The sequence below is a fragment of the Dipodomys merriami genome, unplaced genomic scaffold (assembly GCF_024711535.1).
Source record: "Dipodomys merriami isolate MVZ:Mamm:240054 unplaced genomic scaffold, mDipMer1.0.p SCAF_110, whole genome shotgun sequence".
NCBI classification, from domain to species: domain Eukaryota; kingdom Metazoa; phylum Chordata; class Mammalia; order Rodentia; family Heteromyidae; genus Dipodomys; species Dipodomys merriami.
In genome coordinates, this window is record NW_027202383.1 from 1,058,326 (window position 1) to 1,080,709 (window position 22,384).

General features: G+C 47.8%; 1 protein-coding gene across 1 annotated transcript in view; it reads left to right on the forward strand.

Annotated features, from left to right (window-relative positions):
• The window catches only part of Taf1b (TATA-box binding protein associated factor, RNA polymerase I subunit B), a 64,182-nt gene extending 59,955 nt beyond the window's left edge, over positions 1–4,227 (forward strand). Inside the window, exons 14-15 of the mRNA XM_070015249.1 lie at positions 645–858; positions 3,550–4,227. Of these exons, the coding sequence (XP_069871350.1) occupies positions 645–858; positions 3,550–3,751 (416 nt within the window). The 3' untranslated portion in view covers positions 3,752–4,227. The remainder of the gene's footprint in view (positions 1–644; positions 859–3,549) is intronic.
• Positions 4,228–22,384: the final 18,157 nt, after the last annotated feature.

The following is a 22,384-nucleotide window of genomic DNA, read 5'->3' on the forward strand; positions in this document are numbered from 1 at the left end:
CTCAGCACCACATAAGCAGAAAAAGCCAGAAGTGGCACTGTGGCTCAAGTGGTAGAGCGCTAGCCTTGAGCTGAAGAGCTGAGGGACAGCACCCAGGCCCAGAGTTCAGGCACCACAACCAACAACAACAAAAAGGCTGAGAGGTCACTGGGTGCCAGTGGCTCACACCTAAAATCCCAGCTACTCAGTAGGCTGAGATCTGAGGATTGCGGTTCAAAGCCAGCCTGGGCAGGAAAATCCATGAGACTCTTATCTCCGGAAAATCAGAAGTGGCACTGTGGTTCAAGTGGTAGAGTGCTTTCATTGGGCTAAAGAGCTGAGGAACAGTGCCCAGGCCCAGAGTTCAAGCCACACGACTGACAAAAAGCCAAGAGGACAACTTGGGTTGGTGCATTCCAATCAAGTAAACCCAAGGTTTTCTTTGTGGTTTAACTTTTTTTATTTCTTTTTTTTTTTTGTACGTTTTTTATTGTAAAAATAGTGTACAGAGGGGTTACCATTACATGAGCAAGGTCATGAGTACATTTCCTATCGAGCATTGTTGCCTCTTCCTTTGTTTTTCCCCTACCATCCCTTCCCTCCCACCTCCACAACTACACCCCACTTTTTGTTTTATTTCTTTGCCTCTTTTCCTCCATTTCCAGAAATGGTGGAGAATCTACAAAGACAGTTTAGTACACTGGCTGATTCAACACCAACTATTGAAAAAAAGTCCCCTTCCAGCTTCCAGTTCAGCTGGACTGCGGAGGACACCTGTTTCCACAGCCATCGCCTCCAGGGAGTCCTGCTAAAGAAAGGCCAGGCCCTAGTGACCAAGAACTCATTGTATTGGCTCAGTACCCAGAAATTCTGTAAAAGGTACGTGGTTCTTTCAGAACTTGAGGAGAAATAAAAACATGATAAAAGCTCTAGTATGGGGGCTGGGAAGGTGGCTCAGTGGTAGAGAGCTTGCCTTGCATGCCTGAGGCCCTGGGTTCGATTCCTCAGCACCACATAAGCAAAAAGAAAAAAGCCAGAAGTGGCACTGTGGCTCAAGTGGTAGAGCGCTAGCCTTGAGGTGAAGAGCTGAGGGACAGCACCCAGGCCCAGAGTTCAGGCTCCAGGACTGGACCCCCCCAAAAAAAAAAATCTCTAGTATGGCCTGAAGATGTATTTTGTAAGTAATGAAAACCCACATATTTAAAAGAGCCAACTAGTGTATCAGTTGGAATTAGAAGAGGATGTTCTGTTTTGTTTTGGTGCTGGGTATTGAGCAGGGCCACGTGCTACGTGATCATGCTAAGTGATCCTCTACTAACACCTGGAAGATGTGAAGCTCATAGTCAGAGAGTCCAAATTATACTGAGTCTTGTGTAAGAAAACTTGTGGGGGAGGGGGGGCGGCCGCTGGGGAATCAAGGAAGATGACCTCACACAGCACAAACTGCTCCCCTAGCTGCAGCAGTACAACCAGAGAGCCTGCTGTTACCACAGACTGCTATTCCTTTTCTGAGCGAATTGCAGCTGTCACTCTCATCTGCTCCTAGTTCTTTTTTTTTTTTTTTTTTTTTGCCGGGCCTGGGGCCTGAACTCTGGGGCCTGGGCGCTGTCCCTCAGCTTTTCAGCTCAAGGTTAGTGCTCTACCATTTGAGCCGTAGCCCTACTTCTGGCTTTTTCTGCTTATGTGGTGCTGAGGAATCGAACCCAGGGCCTCATGCATGCAAGGCAAGCACTCTACAACTGAGCCACCTTCCCAGCCCTCATCTGCTCCTAGTTCTAATTCAAGTTTTTCCTTACTTGTGAGGACCTAGCACAGAGCTGATGCTCACCAAGTGTAAAGAGTTTCTAAATGAAATATAGAAAGTACAGTAGGATATGGTACAATGAGGTTGTTTGCATTAAGATTTACTACTAGCTGCTGGTGGGAATGTACACTTATACAACCACTTTGGAAAGCAGTCTGGAGGATCCTTAGAAAGCTAAAGATTGACCTCCCTTACGACCCAGTCATACCACTTCTAGGCATCTACCCTGAACAACAGGAACCAATATACAAGGACACGTGCACCTCCATGTTTATTGCAGCACTGTTCACAATAGCTAGGATATGGAAACAACCCAGATGCCCCACCACAGATGAATGGAGCCAAAAATTGTGGTATCTATACACAATGGAATATTATGCAGCCATTAGAAATGACAAAATAATGGCATTTGCAGGGAAATGGATGGAGCTAGAAGAAATCATGTTGAGCAAGGTAAGCCAAGAGCAAAGAGACAAACGGTACATGGTCTCCCTGATAAGTGGATGTTAAATCCTAAATGTTAGGTGATACGACAAAATTAACAGGACTTAAGAAACAAAAAACTTCCACTCATCTGGTCGAACCACTACTAAATATCCCCATGCTGCTGATCACATGTATGGTGTATATGTGTACACTGTTATATGTTATAGACCGTGATAGACAATTTGCTCCAGGAAAGTTAGAATGAGCTTGTGACTTTAAATGAGCATCATTATTCCACAATACTGTGAAATTTGGGAAATTATGTAATCACTTAATCACAATTAAAAAAAAAAAAAAAGAACCTTGGGAAAGGTAGGGAGGGAAGGGATAGTAGGGGGAAAACAATGGAGGGGTAACAGTGCTCAACAGGAAGTGTACTCATTACCTCACTCATGTAACTGTAACCCTCTGTATAGTATCTTTATAATAAAAAATTAAAAAAGATTTACTACTGGGTACCAGTGGCTCATGTGTATAATCCTAGCTACCCAGGAGACTGGGATCCGAAGGATCAAGGTTCAAGACCAGCCCAGGCGGGAAATTCTATGAGACTCTTATCTCTCTAGTTAGCCACTAACAAGCCAGAAGTAGAGCTGTGGTTCATGTGGTAGAGCACCAGCCTCGGGATGGCATTCAGACTCTGAGTTCAAGCCCTAGTACTGGACTACCATACTTTGGGGTTACCATTATTAGTTAAGAGAATTAGCAGTTGAGAACTGAGAGAATTGTTCAGATTCAGTTTACTGTTTTACAATAAATAAAACTGTTTAGCAAACTCTTATTTCTACATTGCATACAAATGTGTACATGGCATTATAAGTCTAGTGTCTTACTTTGGGTGGAAGGTTGCAGATTATTTGATTTCTTGGTTTATTTTAAAAATAAGTCCAGACTGGCTCCGTGCACAGAAACAAGAACCCAGGTTCCATCCCTAGCACCAAAAGAACCAAGGGATTCTTGGTTCTCTCCCTGTGCACCCTTATTTGCGTTGGCCCTGGTGAGAAAAAGGGCATTGGCCATGTGAGAGTCTCTCCTCGTGGGGACTCGCAGGACCTGGCTGCCCCTGCAGCTGTGTCTCCTGCAGGGGTGTGGACGCCGTGGAGACTTTTCCCTTTGGATAATCAAGGACTTTAATTGTTCTAAGTCCCCGCTAACTCACAGTACTATTTAAGACTAGCCCTCTATACTTGAAGTTGCTTGGAGGCTGCTCAAAGGCAAAGATGCATGTATCTCTCTATTACCATCTACAGATAACTTGTTCCTTTCTCTTCCTCTCCCAGTTACTGCAAACATGTGACAACCTATGAAGAGTCAAATTTTTCACTGAGTTACCAGTTTATAATAAGTGCATTCTCCTTCTTGCTGAGAATAAAGACTTCCTTACTCCATGAAGAAGTAAGCTTAGTAGAAAAAAAACTTTTTAAAAAAAAATACAGTGAAGCAAAACAGAGCTCTTCAAGATCCAAAAGAGAGAAAAAATAATGGAAAAAGGGCTGGGAAGGTGGCTCAGTGGTAGAGCGCTTGCCTTGCATGCCAGAGGCCCTGGGTTCGATTCCTCAGCACCACATACGCAAAAAGAAAAAAGCCGGAAGTGGCGCTGTGGCTCAAGTGGTAGAGCGCTAGCCTTGAGCTGAAGAGCTGAGGGACAGCGCCCAGGCCCAGAGTTCAGGCCCCAAGACCGGACCCAAAAACAAACAACAACAACAAAAAAAAATGGAAAAAATGAAGTAGAACCTTCTTGGAAAAATAATGGTGATGATGATGACCAATTGTTACATAACACTCCAGGAAAGTGTGGAAAATATAATTATTGCACATATATTTATACGTATACATGCACACACACGTATATGTGAGTGTGTCAGATGTACTTATGAAAATACACGTTAAAAAAGAAAATATACATTGTAAAACAAGTGATCTTTGAGTTTAAGTGGGTATTTTTTGAAAAAATTAAATTGTACAAATGGTATCTAGAAATTTGTATTCATTCTAAAGTTAAATGTGTTTTGCTTACATGTATATATACATGTGAATAAAGTATGTCTATAAATAGTTATGCATATCTGTGTGTATACACATATATGTACATGTGTGTGTATTTTTTTTTTTAGGCAGGCTCTTTCTCTATAACCCAGGCTGTTTCTGATCTTGATTGAGATCCTCCTGATTCTAGCTCCTGAGTACTGGGATTATAGGTGTGGACCACTATGTGCAGTTTTAAGTTATATATGTCAGTTGTGGGGCCTGGGCGCTGTCCCTCAGCTCAAAGCTGTCACTGTACCACTTGAGCCACAGTAACTCTTCAGCTTTTCTGGTGGTTTATTGGAGGTAAGAGTCTCACAGACTTGTCTGCCCAGGCTGGCTTTGAAACGTGATCCTCATATCTCAGCCTCCTGAGTAGCTAGGATTACAGGCGTGAGACACCAGCGCCTGGCAAAAAAAGAGTTTCTTTAGTCTATCAGTAGTTCTTGCAAAACAAAGAATATGAGAAGTCATTTGCAAAACAAAGAATATAAGAAGTTATTTTCAGAGGGAGAGGCCAGGTTTGCAAAAAAAAAAATCTCGGCTGGGAAGGTGGCTCAGTAGTAGAGTGCTCGCCTTGCATGCATGAGGCCCTGGGTTCGATTCCTCAGCACCACATAAGCAAAAAGAAAAAAGCCGGAAGTGGCGCTGTGGCTCAAGTGGTAGAGCACTAGCCTTGAGCTGAAGAGCTGAGGGACAGCGCCCAGGCCCAGAGTTCAGGCCCCACAACCGGACCCCCAAAAAAAAAAAATCTCATCCAAGAAATACAAAGAGATACTATTTTCCACATCTTAGATTGGAAAAGATTTTTGCAGATTTGTGTAATACCTGGTAAGGATATTGGAAAATTAGGCCTTTCTGTTCAGATTTCATATGTTTATGCAACAAATACTTTTCTGGGTAGCTGCTGTGTTCTGGTCATGCCCTGGGTACCAGGGACAGAATTAAACAATGTCCCTTCTCTAAGGATCATATATATTATATCTGTAATCCTATCTGCTCAGGAGGCTGAGATCTGGAGGATCATGGTTTGAAGCCAGCCCAGGCAGAACAAAATTCCATCCAAAGTAACCAGAAAAAAATCCAGGCTAAAGGTATGGTTCAAGTGGTGGAGCACCAGCCAGGCTAGCACAAGACCCCGAGTTTAAACTCCAGTATTGGAAAAAAATACAAAGAAGAAAAAAGGGACAGGAGGGTGTCCTATAAAGGGAATCTGGAGCCAGGGGCCAGCGGCTCACACCTGTAATCTGGCCTCTCAGGAGGCTGAGATCTTAGGATCACGGTTCAAAGCCAGCCCAGGCAGGAAAGTCTGAAACTCTTATCTCCAATTAACCACCAAAAAACTGCAAGAGGCACTGTGGCTGAAGTAGTAGAGGGCTCGCCTTGTGCTGAAGAGCTCAGGGACATCACCAAGGCCCAGAGTTCAAGCCCTATAACCGACGAAAAAGAAAAGGGGGGCGTGGATTTGTAGGGGATCAACTTGCATGAAGTCCAGTACAAAGATAAAGTCATGTGGCCACTCAGGGAAGGTCATTCTATGCAAAAGGATTAAATGCAAAGGCCCTGTAGCGAACATGCTTGATAGATTGAAAGAGTATCGAGTTGTTGAAAGTGTCAGGTGTGGTATTAAAGGGTGAATGGTACAGATGGCTAAAAGAAGTTGCTCTGTGAGTCAAGGCTACTGCAAGGAATTGGGCTTTTATCCCAAGTGTGTCATGAGAAGCTGTTGGGAAATTTTAAGCAAAAGTTTGAGGAAGTTCTCTTCTGCTATCTATGACATAATCATATGGTTTTCTTTTTTGTCAGTAAGGTAAATTACGTTGAGTTTCAGATGTTAAACCAACCTTGCATTCCTAAGATAAATATCACTTTGTCCTCATCTGTTATCTATTTTATATATTCTTCATTTTGATTGAATTTTCTGGGATGTGTATATTTTATTTATTTATTTATTTTGACAGTCATGGGTTTGAACTCTGGGCCTGGGCGCTGTCCCTCAGCTCTTCAGCTCAAGGCGAACCCTCTACCACTTAAGCCACAGCGCCACTTCCGGTTTTCTGGTGGTTTATTGCAGATAAGATTCACAGCCTTTCCTGGCCAGCCTGGCTTTGAACCATGATCCTCAGATCTCAGCCTCCTGAGTAGCTAGGATTACAGGCATGAGCCACTGGCGCCCAGCTGTGTGTGTGTATTTTTGAGGCAGGGTCTTCCTGTGTAGCTCAGGAACCCTTAATCCTGCCTCAGCCTCATAAGTACTAGGATTACATTCGTGAGCCACCTTACCCAGATGATTCGGTGAAATTTTATGAAGAATTGTTGTGTCTGTGTTCATAGAGCATGTTCTGTGGCTTTCTGTGTGGTTTCTGTTTTGGTATCTAGGAAGCACTGCCATCACAGAATGAGTTGGGAAACATTCCCTTCCATTTGTATTTCCCAGAGGCATTTGTACGGGCTGTAGTAGTGAAGTCTATGCTGGATTAGGAAAGCTCTCCTTATCACAAGCTTTCTTTAACTACAGATTGAAATGTTTTTGTTTTTTTTTTTGGTCAGTCATGGAGCTTGAACTCAGAGCCTGGGCCCTGTCCCTGAGCTTTCCTCTGCTCAAGGCTAGCGCTCTACCACTTTGAGCCACAGCTCCACTAAGGGTGTTCTGGTAGGTGGTTAGAGATAAGAATCTCATGGACTTTCCTGTCCCCGCTGGTTTTGAACTGCAATTCTCAGATCTCAGCCTCTTGAATAGCTAGGATTACAGGCGTGAGCCACCGGCACCAGCTGAAATGTCTTTAAGACTGTTTTCTATTACTTCTTGAGAAAATATTTCTCTTCAGAAGATTCTGTTAGAGGTGGGCACTGGTGAATCACACCTATAATCCTAGCTACTCAGGAAGCCTGAGGACTGGTTAAAAGCCAACACAAGCAGGAAAGTCTATGAGACACTTTATGTCCAATAACTACTACAAAGCTGAAAAAGGAGCTGAGACTCAAGTGGTAGAGGGCTAGCCCTAAGCAGAAAAAGCTAAGGAACTGTGCCCAGGCCCTGAGTTCAAGCCTCAAAACCAACACACATTTAAAAAAAAAAAAAAAGATTCTGTTAGAAACAGGAAGCTGGGCCACAGGCTGCAAAAATAAAATTGCAAGACATACCTGACAATGGTCTTATATCTATATAAAAAGTCCCCACAGCCGGGTGCTGGTGGCTCACGCCTGTAATCCTAACTACTCAGGAGGCTGAGATCTGAGGATCGCGGTTCAAAGCCAGCCCGGGCAGGAGAGACTGTGAGACTCCTATCTCCAATAAACCACCAGAAAACCGGAAGTGGCGCTGTAGCTCAAGTGGTAGAGCACTCGCCTTGAGCTGAAGAGCTGAGGGACAGCACCCAGGCCCAGAGTTCAAGCCCCACGGCCGACCAAAAAAAAAAAAAGTCCCACAACAAGAAAGCAAACAATCCAGTGAAAAATAGGTGTAAGATGTGGCCAGATACTTCACCAAAGAAGACATACAATAAGCATGTACCAGTTAGGAAGACGCGAATCACAACCAGACAGATGCCACTGCACACCAGTGTTTTCAAAGACTGACCATAGTAAGCTAAAGATTTGGAACAAATGGGGCTCCCACTGCTGGTGCTGGCATGATGGAGTCAGCCATGTCAGAAATCAGCCTGGCACTTGCTTAGTGAAAATTATACTCACCATCATATGTCGCCACTCCTACTATGAGGTATTTGCTCAGGTAAATTAAGCATTTTTCCATATCAAGACATATTCCTGGGGGCTGGGAAGGTGGCTCAGTGGTAGAGTACTTGCCTTGCATACATGAGACCCTGGGTTCGATTCCTCAGCACCCCACAAGCAGAGAAAGCCGGAAGTGGTGCTGTGTCTCAAGTGGTAGAGCTCTAACCTTGAACTGAGGAGCTTAGGGACAGTGCCCAAGCCCATGAATGACCCCCCCCCCTCAAAAAAAAGACATATTCCTAACTTTACTTGGAATAGCAAAAATAACTCAAGTGACCATTCACAGGTAAAGTAATAAATTGTAGCAGCATATCTTATAATGAAATGCCACTTTCCTACAAAAAGACTGGGGAAATTCTCTTCTACTTTGCTGAGTGGGGAGTTTTATATATCAGAAATCAATATTGTCAGGTTTGTTGTTTTCCATCTGCTTTTTTTAGATCTATGAGATTATGAGATTGCATCTGTTCAGACAAAAATATCCCTGATCAAGAATAGCATCTGGGGAAGAATATAAGATTTAATAAGTTTTTATTGTGAAAATACTGTACAGAGGGGTTCACATGAGCAAGGTAATGAGTACATTTCTTATCAAGCATTGTTGCCTCCTCCTCTGTTTTTCCCCTTCCATCCCTTCCCTCTCACCTCCACAACTACATTCGATTTATGTCTCTTACAAATGAAAAATGGCTTTTAAAGATTTGAACTGAAAAAATCTTTTTTGGAAGATTTTCTTTTCTGTTTTGTTGTTGTTGTTGGTTGTGGCACTTGAACTTCGAGCCTGGGCACTGTCCCTGAGCTACTCAGCTCAAAGTGAGCACTCTACCACTTGAGCCTCAGCACCACTTCCGGCTTTTTGGTGGTTAATTGGAGATAAGAGTCTCACAGATTTTCCTGCCTAGGCTGGCTTTGAACCACAATCCTCAGATCTCAGCCTTCTGAGTAGCTAGGATTACAGTTTTGAGCCACCAGCACCCAGCTTTTTGGAAGATTTTAATATTAAGATGCTGTGACACTTCAGTTGAGTGACAAATTGATGTCATTACCAGGGTGTGTTTGCTTTAATAATATTTGAACAGCTCATAACTATGAGAAAGATCAACAAGGGAAAAAGGGAAGTGGAAGAAGAGGCTTTGTATGTATGCATCTCAAGTCCTATGAAGTAACAGGTAAGATTAATGAAGAAATGTTTCTCTCTGGGTGTCAGTGTTTTTGCATCTTAACACAGTATGTCACCATTGGAGAAACAGAACATTGTGTAGTGAAAAAATAGGAATAATGAGGCCAGCCTGAGTTATAGAGGCTGCCTCTAAAACCCACCTAGCTGGGTGACGGTGGTTCACTGTAATCCTAGCTACTCAGGAGACTGAAATCCCAGGATGGTGGTTTGAAGCCAGCCCAGGCAAGGAAGTCTGTGAAACTTTTATCTTCTAAAAACTACTCAGAAAAAGCCAAGTGGTATAGCTCTAGCCTTGAGCAAAAAGAGGCTAAGAGACAACACCCAGGCTCAGAGTTCAAGCCCCAGGACCGGGCAAAACAAAACAAAAACTTACACTTTTTGTGCTTGTGCACATGCCTGTGACTACACTAAATTCAGTCTTCTCAGCAGCTGCTTGTAGGCCATGTATTCAACTTTATATGCAAATGAGAAACTAAAGGCTCAGATGGACAGCTGACACAAAGCTGAGCTGTGATTTGAACCCAGGTCTCAGACTCCAGATTCCAAAGTATACAGTCATCAACTTCCATTTCCCATTGCTTTAGCAGTCTGAATATCAACTTTTCATTCACATCTTTGGGATAGAGGAAGGTTTGTGGTTATTGCTTTAAGTAATATATATATATATATATATATATATATATATATATATATATATATATATATATATATCTTCTGCCAGGCGCTGATGGCTCACGCCTGTAATCCTAGGAACTCAAGAGGCTGAGCTCTGAAGTTCTCAGTGAGCAGCTCAAAGACAGCCTCGCAGGAAATCTGTGAGACTCTTAACTCCAATTAACCACCAGAAAACCTGAGTGGAGCTGTGGCTTAAACTGATTGAGCACTAGCCTTGAGTAAAAAGAGCTCAGGGACCTGGAGTTCAAACCCCGTGATTGACGCCCCCCCCCAACAAAAAAAAAGCTGGATGCTGGTGGCTCACACCTGTAAAAAAAAAAAAAAAAAAAACTAAATAAAGTCTTCCATAATGAGAAATTTGAAAAGAAAAAGAAAAATGTCTTGATTCCAGTGGTCCTCCAAGTATGCTTCCAAACAGCTTTATAACATCTGGGAACTTGTCAGAAATGCAAATCCAGCTGGGCACTGAGGAGACTGAGATCTGAGGATCGAAGTGTGAAGTTAGCCTGGACAGGAAAGTCTGTAAGACTCTTACCTCCAATTAACCCCCTTACAAAAGTCAGAAGTAGAGTTGTGGTTCATGTGGTAGAGTGCCAACTTTGAGCAAAAAAGCTAAGGAATAGCACCAGGCCCTAAGTTAAGTTCTGGTGATAGATAGATAGATAGATAGATAGATAGATAGATAGATAGATAGATAGATAGATAGATAGATAGATAGATAGATAGATGATAGATAGATAGATGATAGATAGATAGATAGATAGATAGATAGATAGATAGATAGACAGGAAGAGAGATAGAAGGAAAGAGTGAAGAAAGAAGGAAGCAAGCAAGCTAGCAAATTCTCAGACCTTATGCCTGACCTCTAATGCAGAAACTCAGTGTGGGACCCAGTAATGTGTTTGAGTCTTCTAATACACCCTAGTGTGAGAGGCACTGACCCAGAAATCAACAAGATGGAGTATGAATTAACAAATGCTTGCAGGCTGCAACTAATAGGAAGCCTCAAGTATGATGATCATATTCAGGAGTATTTCCTATGCTTTAAATAGGTGGGTTTTATTTTCTTTTGGTGGGGGGGAGGCGGTATTTAAAACGTGTAAAATTTACAGGGCTGGACCTAAAAGAAGGAGGCTGCCCCTGAGCAGGAGTGTGCGTTACCATGGAGATGAAGTGATGGTTACAGAGGGAGGGATCAAACGAGGCCCAAGTCCCTGAAGGAGAGCATTCTGCAGCTCACAGCAGGCCTCCAGTCACTGCCACGCCCAAAGCCCAAATCGTGGGCTGGGAGCATGGCTTCGTGGTAGCGCGCTTGCCTCACCTGCATGAAGCCCTGGGTTCCATTCCTCAGCACCACACACACAGAAAAAGCCAGAAGAGGCGCTATGGCTCAAGGCTAGCACTCTCAGGGACAGCGCCCAGGCCCTGAGTTCAAGACCCAGGAATGGCAAAAATTAAAAATAAAATCCCAACTTGTGGAGGAAGACCCGACCACCAATGCTAGGCTCCTGGCAGCAGCAGATGGAGAGTGAGTTCATCCATCACAGTTGCCTATAATTCTTTGTGGGCTTTCCCCCCACTGGTACAAAGCCACCCAGGGGGGGGGGGGAAAGCGATATTCATTCAACCTTATATTTACCCAGAGACAATTATTGCCTGCAAGGAGAGAAGGAACAATATCCCCCGATCTTCAAATGCACCTTCAGTCGGCTCAAGTGTGGCTGCTATACAAATTTTGTGAATGATTGTGAATACTGCAGATGTGTGTGTTTTTTAATGGTGCGTATTTTTTCATCACAAGTATGTAGCTGATGGCTTTTTAAAAACTTTAAATGTCTCTGTGTTCTTAAAAGCTGAGTAAATTCACACAATATTTTGCCTCTCCCAAAAGGCACTCGAGTACCTCTTAGAGTTATGTTCTCTTGTTTGGTGCCCTTGTGAAGTATTTAAAGCATAAAGTGCTTTTGGTGCCAGATTCAGCTGATAATATGCTAGGACCTGAGAAGAGCTTACAAAAGAGTGCTTTTATTGACTTTATAAATGAAGAACCCAGTATTTCAGCTCACTTGGCCTTTTGCCCTTCTGGAACAATTCATTCCTTCTGGAACAATGAGCACACGTTTTATGGATATTTGCATTGAAGCAGGTGACTCACAGATACTCTCAGAAGAATTTCTGAGTCTAATACCTCTTAGATATAATTAGCGTGAGTCTTCACTGTTGTTCACATTACATTGCATTAAGTGATTATCCTAAAAAAATGTCACCTAAAATTTAAAAGGTGGCCTCTGAATTTCAAAACTCCCAGAATGGTACACGCTTCATTATCTTTTTTTCTCTACTTCAAAAGACAGTTGTAGCCAAGTGGCTCATGCCCATAATCCTAGCCACTCAGAAAGTTGAGTTGTGGGATTGAGGTTAGAAGCCAGCCTGGGCAGGAAAGTCTGTGGGACTCTTATCTCCAATAAACCACCAAAAGAAAACGAGCCAGAAGTGAAGCGGTGGTTCAAATGGTAGAGCAGAAGCCTTGAGCATACAAAGCTCAGGGCCAGCTTCCAAGCCCTGAGTTCAAGCCTCAAGCACAGGCACCGACACACACACACACACATACACACACACACACACACACACACACACACACACACACACACACACACACACACACGACACTTGTGCAGGGCAAAGATGGCTCAGGCCTGCAATCCTAACTACTCAGGAAGTTGATCTCTGAGGAAGGAAATTGGAAGCCATGCCAGACGAAAAAGTCTTTGAGACTCTTATCTCCAATTAACCAGCAAAAAGCTGCAAGTGGAGGTGTGCCTCAGGTGGTAGAGCACCTGCCCTGAGTGAAAAAGCCAAGCTCAAGGAGTCGCCAGTGCCACCTTACCGCCTGCTTTGGGACCCAGAGAGGACCCGGGGTTTTCTCCTTCCTCCTCAGCCTCTGGCTTTGTTGGCGTAAGTGATGGAGTTTCACTTGTTTCTTATTCCTCAGCAGTGTTTCTCACAGAGGCGATAGAGACGCCCTGGTCACAAATGGCCACGGGGGGGGGGGGGCGGGGGGACCGCTCCAGTACCTCTCCCCCAATTCCTTCAACAGCCTAGTGCGATGGATTCCTGGTCCCCACACCTGCTCTTATCACACCGCCCTCCCTCCCCCCCCCCCTGCCCAAGCGGGTCCCTGGCCGCCTGGAGGCAGGGAGGGCAGGGCCTGAGGCTGCTGCTTCCTCCCGGCCTGGAACCTCCAAGCTGACTTCCTGAGCAAAAGCAGCTCAGAGGCAGTGCCCAGGCGCAGAGTCCACGTTCCCGGGGCTGCTGGATCCCAGGCCCCTGTAGCGCGTCCTAGGTTTGAGGAGCATCGTTGACTGGTTTTGTGTCTGCCCTGTTGCTGAGCTGGACAGTGAGCCTTTGGGTGAAGCCTCGTCTCAGGGCCCCTGGCACCCAGTGGAGAGTGTCTTCGATTTCAGGACCATCAAAAAGGAAGGCCAGCACCAGCTTCGTGCTGGCTTCCACGCAGCTACGAGGCCATCTTCACTACGCACTGAACAGCTCAGCTGCTGCCTTCCCAACGTCGGGCTTCCAATTAAGCTGAGGCATTTCCAAGGCAGAGGAGCAAAACTGGGCCCAAGTCTGCCCGGGGTGTGACCCACCCCGCGGCTGCCTTGTGCTCGCAGGACCAGACTGCCCATCCCTGGGTCTCATCCTCGCCACAGTTCTGAGATGGTGAGACACTGAGCAGTTCAAGGACAGGCCCAGGCTCCAGAGCCCGGGGCCTGCGCACTCACACTGGGGCCTGCCTTCTCCTGCCAGGGATGGTGGGGATCCCAGGGCTGTCCTGAGTAGGGTTCGTGACTCGAGGAAATCCTCACCACCCCACTCCACCCCAAACCTGTTCTTCCTCTGTGTTCCCTGCCTGTCTGTCCATTGCAGCACCATCCTCCCAATAGCCCCAGCTATAAACCAACCCCTCCCTGGCCATCACCCCAGCCTCCACCAGTCTCGGCTCTGACACTTAGGCCGGAGCCTCACGCCCACAAAGTGGCTGCCCAGCTCAGACCTTCTCACCTTTCTTCTGAGGGGATTGCAAAACCTCTCTCTTCTGTCCAGGCATTTATCATTCCCAGCCAGTAATTTTCCAAAAATAGATTTAATAACACTCTGGGGTTGGAAAGTCTAGATGGCTCCTGCTTGTCTCCATGCCTAATGGCTGTACTGGAAGGTCATCAGATCGTGGGTGCTTGCACCACTCTTCCTGCCGGGCCCCACAGGGCTCCGGGGGGCTCAGGCAAGCCATGGCACCTCACACCCTGGGGCTGGAGTCGCTAGCAGGAATGACCTTCCCTCTTCTTAGAAGAACACTCTTCCCTTAGGACCCTGCTCAGATGTCAGCTCTTGGTGGGGGAGGGGAGCTGCCCTGCCTCCACCTCAGCTCCCTCAGGCAGAATTCCTCATGCGCAGAGCCGGAGTACACACCTGTGTCCGGAGCACACACCTGTGTCAGTCACGGCATGTGGAACATGTGTGCCCCGTGCGACGTCAGCACTGGCCGGGGGCAGCGGTGCACACGGCTCCAAGGACGTGGAGGTCTGAGGTTAAGAAACTTAAGATCTGGGCTGGGAAGGTGGGTGGCTCAGTGGTAGAGCGCTTGCCTTGCATGCTGGAGGCCCTGGGTTCGATTCCTCAGCACCACATAAGCAGAAAAAAAAAAGCCGGAAGTGGCGCTGTGGCTCAAGTGGTAGAGCACTAGCCTTGAGCTGAAGAGCTGAGGGACAGCGCCCAGGCCCAGAGTTCAGGCCCCACGACCTCACCCAAAAAAAAAAAGAAAAGAAACTTAAGATCTAGTAAAGAAAACATAGCTACAGTCATAGAGGCTGAGTAAGTGCAGCCCGGCCAGTTCACTCATGTGATTGGATGAGATCAAACAAGTTTGATGTGGTTCATTTCCATTCACCACAAACAAACTGGCAGGTCGCTCTTCTAGGCATTACTATTTGTTTATTTTTGCACCACTGGGGATTGAACTCGGGCATCCAGCCTGTTTTATTTCATTCGGTCATGTGGCTTGAACTCAGGGTCTGGACGCTGTCCTTGAACTTTTTCACTCAAGATAGCACTCTACAACTTTGAGCCACAGCACCATTTCCGGTTTCCTAGTGGTTAACTGGAGATCAGAGTCTCGTGCACTTTCCTGCCTGGGCTGGCTTTGAACTGTGATCCTCAGATCTCATCCTCCTGAGTGGCCAAGATTACAGGTGTGAGCCACCAGCACCTGGCTCCAACCCGTTTCATCTTTGCTATTTTCTTTTTGTTTTGTTTTGTTGGTTTTTTTTTTGTCAGTCATGGGGCTTGAACACCAGGTCTGGGCGCTGTCCCTGAGCTCTAGCTCCTCAAGGCTAGAGCTCTACCACTTTGAGCCACAGCATCACTTCTGGTTTTCTGGTGGTTCATTGGAGATAAGAGTCTTATCACCAGGACTTTGCTGCCCAGGCTGGCTTTGAATCAGGCTCCTCAGATCTCCATCTCCGGAGAAGCTAAGATTACAAGCATGAGCCACCAGCGCCCAGCGTCATCTTTGCTATTGTTAGGGTAAGTTTGCCTTGTGCCCAGCCAGCCTAGCCTGTCATTCCTCCTTATGCTTCCCCTAGTCTCCGGCCCCTGGAGATGGTGACAGGCAGGACACCCAGCCATTGTGCTTCCTCTGTCACTAGGACAACAGGCAAGTGCCACTGGGACAGGCTTTGGTGGAGATGGAGGCTCAGAGCTGGTCTCAGACCTCAGTCCCCTGCTCTCTGAGCCACCCACGTTGCCAGGATTTCAGGCTTGAGCCTCGGAACCCAGCTTCTATACATTTCCAGTGAGCCACCTATAAACCGGCTTAGCTTTATGCAGAAGCAAATGCTTTTTACCTGATCCTCCACTGATTTCACGCCTTGGACTTAGTGCCTCCTCCCTTTGCTGACCTCGCCCCAGCCCAGAGCACACAGTAAGCTGGCTGATGCTTTGAAGGGATTCAAGGACGCCAAAGCGATGCCTCCCCAGCTCCCAAGTGACAGCCTCTGCTGGACTGGCAGCCACACAGGCCCCCCCCGAGCCCCAAGACACGCTCCCTCCTCTTCTCCTCCCTTGATACTTTTTTTTGGGGGGGGGTCCAAACTCTGGCCTGAACTCTGGGCCTGGGCGCTGTCCCTCAGCTCTTCAGCTCAAGGCTAGCGTTCTACCACTTGAGCCACGGCACCACTTCCGGCTTTTTTTTCCCCTGCTTATGTGGGGCTGAGGAATCGAACCCAGGGCCTCATGCATGCAAGGCAAGCGCTCTACCACTAAGCCACCTTCCCAGCCCTCCCTTCATGCTTATTATCAAAAATTTATAGATCTTGCTGGCACCAGTGGCTCACACCTATAATCCTAGCTACTCAGGAGGCTGAGATCTGAGGATCGAGTTTCAAAGCCAGCCGGGGCAGCAAAGTCTGTGAGACTCTAGTCTCCAATAAACCACCAGAAAATGTACAGGCCCTGAGTTTCAACCCTAGTACCCGCACAGAAAAGAGAAGGAAAAAAAAAACAAAAAACATGTTTATGAAATGTGAGCTTTGGGCAAATGATTTAATCCTGCTTTCTGTTCCCTACCTAGAAAACAAGACATCTCCTTGTACCAAAATGTGTGGAAATGCTCCAACAATCCATTATTTTGGAACAAAGATGTCTGACCAGCAGCAACTTTTTCTTCTTGTGAGATGAGCCAGTGTGAGCCAGCCAGCCACCCTCCCCTGGCCTCCAGACGCCCAGGACTGGGTGTTTCTTAATGACTGGGAGCCTGGTGGCCACACCCCAATCAATCGCTGTAGGACTGAGCCTGGCAGCCACGTCCCAGTCACCGTGAGTCACTGACTACAGGGATTGAGTGGAGGTTGAGCCTAGAGCTTTCAGGTAGCTGTGTTGCAACTGTGGAGTCTTTGCTGGAATGATCGATTGACAGTGAAGCCAGGGGAAAAGAATGTGAAATATCCATGATCTTCCAGTCACCAGCAAAGGGGACACCCAGCTCTACTGGGCTGTGTGGGCGTCCACTCACACAGGTGGGCTGCTGGCTTCTTGGTGACAGAGACTGGATCAAGTCCCAGGTATCTAACAACACTCACCTGGCGGCAGTGGTGCAGATGGGGGGGGGGGGTACGGGGGAGGAGAGGAACTTTCTTCAGCAGGCCTACTTGTAGCAATGGCAGCGAAGACATTTGAAAACAGAGCATTCTGGTTTCAAGCAACGGCCATAATCCTGAGTGGTGTGTTGTCTATGTGGAGAATCACTCCCAGACAGTCCAGGGCACCTCCAAACCGCCACACTGAACACATCCAAGTGCTCTATTTTAGGGGCCACAGGCAAACCCCAGAATTTCCTGTCAGACACACCCCACTGGCAGCTTCACACTAGAGGGATCTGGAAACACGATGCTGAGTTTCAAATCCCACAGTTTTTGGCTATGAGGCTCTGAATTATGTCATTTGCTCTCTGGAACTTATTTCTCTAAAAGGTGGAATGCTATCCACCCACCCACCCCCAACGGTGTTTTAAGAATCAAATGGGTCTGATGCCTATAATCCTAGCTAGTCAGGAGGCTGAGATCTTAGTATCTCAGTTTGATTCCAGCCTGGGCAGAAAGTTCCTGAGATTCTTTTTTTTTTTTTTTGTCGGTCGTGGGGCTTGAACTCTGGGCCTGGGCATTGTCCCTCAGCTCTTCAACTCAAGGCGAGCGCTCTACCACTTGAGCTACAGCACCACTTCCAAGTTCCTGAGATTCTTATCTCCAATTAACCATGAACAAGCCAAATGTGGAGCTGTGGCTCAAGTGGTAGTCTTGAGAAAAAAAAAAAAGCTCAGGGACAGTGCCCTGGGCCCTGAGTTCAAGCCCCAGGACAGCCCCCCCACACACACACACACAAATAGAAATTAAATGAGCTGGGGCTGGGAAGGTGGCTCAGTGGTAGAGCGCTTGCTTTGCATACCTAAGGCCCTGGGTTCAATTCCTCAGCACCACATAAGCAAGAAGAAAAAAGCCGGAAGTGGCACTGTGGCTCAAGTGGTAGAGCGCTAGCCTTGAGCTGAAGAGCTGAGGGACAGTGCCCAGGCCCAGAGTTCAGGCCCCACAACCGGACCCCCCCCCCCCAAAAAAAAAGAAAGAAATTAAATGAGCCAGAGTATATACACAATCATATTGAACACTGAATACAGACAAAAGAAGTTTCAAGTCATTACCATACTGAATAACGACAACTATTGAACTCTACAATAAGCTATGTCTGTGCTACAAAATGAGGAAATGCTTTTTTAATGTGAAATGATGTTTTTGTCCTTTAATTCACTAATGATAACATGAGGAAAAGTGGAAAAGTGAAAAGTTGTTTACTGAGTTCCTGCTATGTGCCTGGTCTTGTTTATAGCATTTTTAACTTTTTCTCCTTCCTTCCTCCTTTCTTCCCTCCCTCCCTTCCCTCCCTCCTTTCCTTCCCTCCCCCCCCTCTCTCTCTCTTTTCTTTTCTTCCCTCCTTTATTTTCTTCTATTCCAGGGTCTTGCTACATAGCCCAGGCCAGCCTCACACTCAACATCCTCTTGCCTCAATTCCTAAGTGCTAGAATTACAAGTGTGTGTCACCCTCTCCAGCTTGAGACATTTTTCTTAAAAACTAGCAGTGGTAGGCCAGATGCCTCCCATGACTCAAAAACACCTGTACTGTTAGGTGTCTGAGAAGCTGAGGTGAAGAGGATCGCTGTTTGAGGCCAGCCCAAGCATGTCCTTGAAACTCCCTCTCAAACAGTCTCGGGGTGCGGCGGAGGGCCTGTCCTTCCAGCATCCGGGGAAAGCCTAAAACACGCACATCATGATCCAAGCGCACACCTACTTAAGAAGTGAGGCCCAAGCCGGGTGCCAGTGGCTCACGCCTGTCATCCTAGCTACTCAGGAGGCTGAGATCTGAGGATCAAGGTTCAAAGCCAGACCAGGCAGGAAAGTCTATGAAACTCTTATCTCCAATAAACCGCCACAAATCCGGAAGTGGTGCTGTTGCTCAAGTGGTAGAGCATTAGCCTTGAGCTGAAGAGCTGAGGGACAGCGCTCAGGCTCAGAGTTCAAGCCCCAAGACTGACCAAAAAAAAAAAGGGACTGGGAATGTGGCTTAGTGGTAGAGTACTTGCCTAGCACACATGAAGCCCTGGGTTCAATTTCTCAGTACTACATACACAAAAATGGAGTTGCAGCTCAAGTCCTAGCCTTGAGCAAAAGAAGCTCAGGGACAATGCCCAGGCCCTGAGTTCAAGCCCCAGGATTGGCACAAAAAGGGCTGGGGACATGGCTCAGAGGTAGACCACCTGCATAGCAAACAGGAAGCTCTGAGTTCAAACCCTCATCCCTAGAAAGAAAGGAAGAAGAAAGAGAGAAAAGGAGGGAGGAAAAAATGATTGTCCAAGAGTTCGCCGTTGAGGAAACTGAGTCACAGGGTTAAACAACGTGTTAAGTGCCAGGCTGGAGTAGGGTGGAGTTCCTACCTTGCTTCTCACGCCCTATTCTCCGAAGTGGAAAGACTTCATCTCGCTGAGCCAAAGCAGGCGACACGCTCCACGGCGCTGATGCGGCGGGCGGGGCGGCTCTCCCGGCCGCCAGGGCAGGGAGGCTCAGCCGCGTCTCTCCATCCTGCAGCCTGCCAGCCATCCCAGCTGGCATGATGAGCCCTCCACATGGGCGTCGGGCCTGTGAGGTGATCCACTCAGTGCAGAAGCACATGAAGAAGTGACTTCTTCATTTTCCATCCAACGTGTCATTTATGAGCACATTGCATCCTGGACAATGTCGCCCCTTCTGTCCTTTCCCTCATCTCTCCCAACCCCGCTCTCCCGAGTGTGGCTCTTTGGCTTGTACTGAGCTCCGCCTGATGCCCGCTTCTAGTCTTCAGAGACAGTGGAAGTGAGCTGTGAGTCTGTGTGCGCCAGGCCCCAGGGGGCGTCCTTGAAGTACATCATTCTAGTTAGTCCACAACACCTGCCGTTGTCCAGATGGGACCGCGAGGGCTGGCGGTGGAATAAACGTTCAAGGTTAAAATAAGCTGGCCTGGAATTTGAATCCAGAACTGTTTGACTTAAAGTTCCTCTCTCAAAAAAACCATGAAGAAGTAAATTAAGAAGAAAGCAGAGAGGTGTGGTTTGGCAAAGGGAAAATGGAGGTACCTTACACTTTAAGGAAGAGTGAAACAGCCAAGGAAGAAGGGCCTGGAATCCAGGACATGTTCAGGGAACACTGGACAGCGGCCCAGGGTACCTCGGACTTTCACTGAGACATCCACATGGAAAATCACGTGGGTGTTGACCAAAGGGAGAGGGATTGGGGTGCTCACAAAGGAGCTCAGAGTTCAGCCTGTAAACTCTAATGGTTCTGACTAGAAGCATGGGGTGTGGGAATGGCGGGTCCCAGGACCCTCCAGCTCGTTCCTTTTCCTGAGCCCCAGAGAGAAGGGATTACAGACTGTAGCAGCGGAAACCCATAAGCTTTAAAAGGTGGTTGCCACACAAAAGATGCCAAACCTCACCCTTCAAAAATGCAAACCAAAATAAGATACTGTTTTTCATCGAATAGAGGAGCCAAGTAAAAGCTGCTGGTCAACATAGAGCAGTCCTTTAGAAAACAGTCTAGAAAGTGGGGCTGGAGGTGTGGCTCGGTGGTAGAGTGCTAGCCAATAAACGAAAGCATCAGGTACTGAATTTGAATCCAGATCATGGACCTGAAAAAGAGAAAAAAAGAAAAGAATCTAGAAAAGTTGCAGCAGTGCATAACTTTTCTTCCCCAGCAACTACAAGTCTAGGAAATGATTCTGTGGCTGTGCTTGATCAAGGATGTAAACAACTTCCGAGGCTGTTTATTGTGAATAATTGTCAAAAACTGGAGGAAGGGATAAGTGCTTACCAATAGAATCACCACAAAGCAATCACATGTAGCCATTTGCCTTAAGTACAGATTTTTTTTACTTTTTATTGTTATTATAAAGTGATGTACAAAGGGGTTACAGTTACTAATGAAGCTTGGGTTTCTAGGTGCTGCTATGGAAATCAGGAAAGGAGAGGAAGTGAAAACAAGCAAGCTGTGGAGGATTTGTGCATAGCAGGACCCCATTTCGATGCTTATGCATAGAAAAGTCTGGAAACGTACACAAAAAGAGTTCTTAGTAGTTATCTCAGAGGTTGGGACGGAATCGTGGATGGAAGAGCTAGTTTGTATGCTATTTATCCTTCCGTATTGTTTTAAAATGTCTTCTTCCTTTCTTCATCCATTCTTTTGCCTCTTTTAAACTATGAGCATGCATTATTTTCTAAAGTAAAAAGTATCAAGATATTTCCAAAGCTCATATAGATTTTCACTTAAGAGAGCTATTTAAAATAATCAATCCTCCCTTCAAATTGACAAATAAGATCCTTTAAAAAAGGCTTTTTGCTGGCTAGTTTGAGGCAAGAGTGTCACGTTTGGTCTGTCCAGGCTGGCTTCCGACGGCTGTGCTCAGATGGCAACCCCCTGAGCAGCTGGGATTACAGGCTGAGCCGCCAGCGCTGGGCGGTCTGGTGATGTGCGTGCCCCGCGCGGGGCGGCCCAGGACCCGCGGTCCTGTCCTGCGTTCGCATCCGGACCCGGCCCGGCCCGCGGCTGGCCGACCCTGGGAGGGGTGGAAATGGAGCTGGTGCTAAGCGCAGGGCCGCCGGCGGGGAGGGGGGGCGTCGAAGCCTCGACGGCGGCCTCAGAGGACTGGGGGAAGCGCAGAGGAGCTGGGGACACGGTGGGGGACCCTGGGGGGGACCCCGGGGGGGGCGGCGCCGGGGCAGCCGGCGCGGCCTCGCCTCCCCTCGGATCCCTTCCCGGCTGCCGCTGGGATCCGAGGCTCGGGCCCCCGGGGCTGTGCGCGGTCGACGTGAGCCGGGCCGCTGCTGGAGGCGAAGGGAAACCGGCCAAAGCCGGGGAGCTCAAGACGTGAGCGGACGCAAGAACGCGGGACCCCGGGGACGGCGGGGCCGTCGGGCCGAGGTGGAGAAGAGGCAGGCACAGAGGGCGCTCTGGGTGAGTGGAAGAAAGGCAGGTGCGCGCCGGGGCTGTCGGGCCTCAGCGCCAGCTGTCGGGACTGGGCGAGCGGGCCGGGCCGGGGCCGAGCGGACGGGGCGAGACGGGACCGGACGGGCCGGGGCGGCCGGGCCGGGCCCACCACCCCGAGCGCCGCCACGCGGAGCGCGCCGCGGGCCGACTCCCCCTTCTCCCGCCCTCGCGTTCTGGGCCTGGGGACCCCGCCCTGGCGTCCCGGGAGCCGACCAATCAGGAGGCGCGTCCGGCCTCCCGGCCCCCGAGGCCCCGCCCCGGGTCGGCGCCCCGCCAGCCAATGGGAGGCCGAGCCCGGCGCCCAGTGCGTGCAGCCCGCGCGGAGCCGGCTCAGAGCGAGAAAAGCGAACCCAACCCGTCGGGGCCGCTGCTCCGGACCCGCCA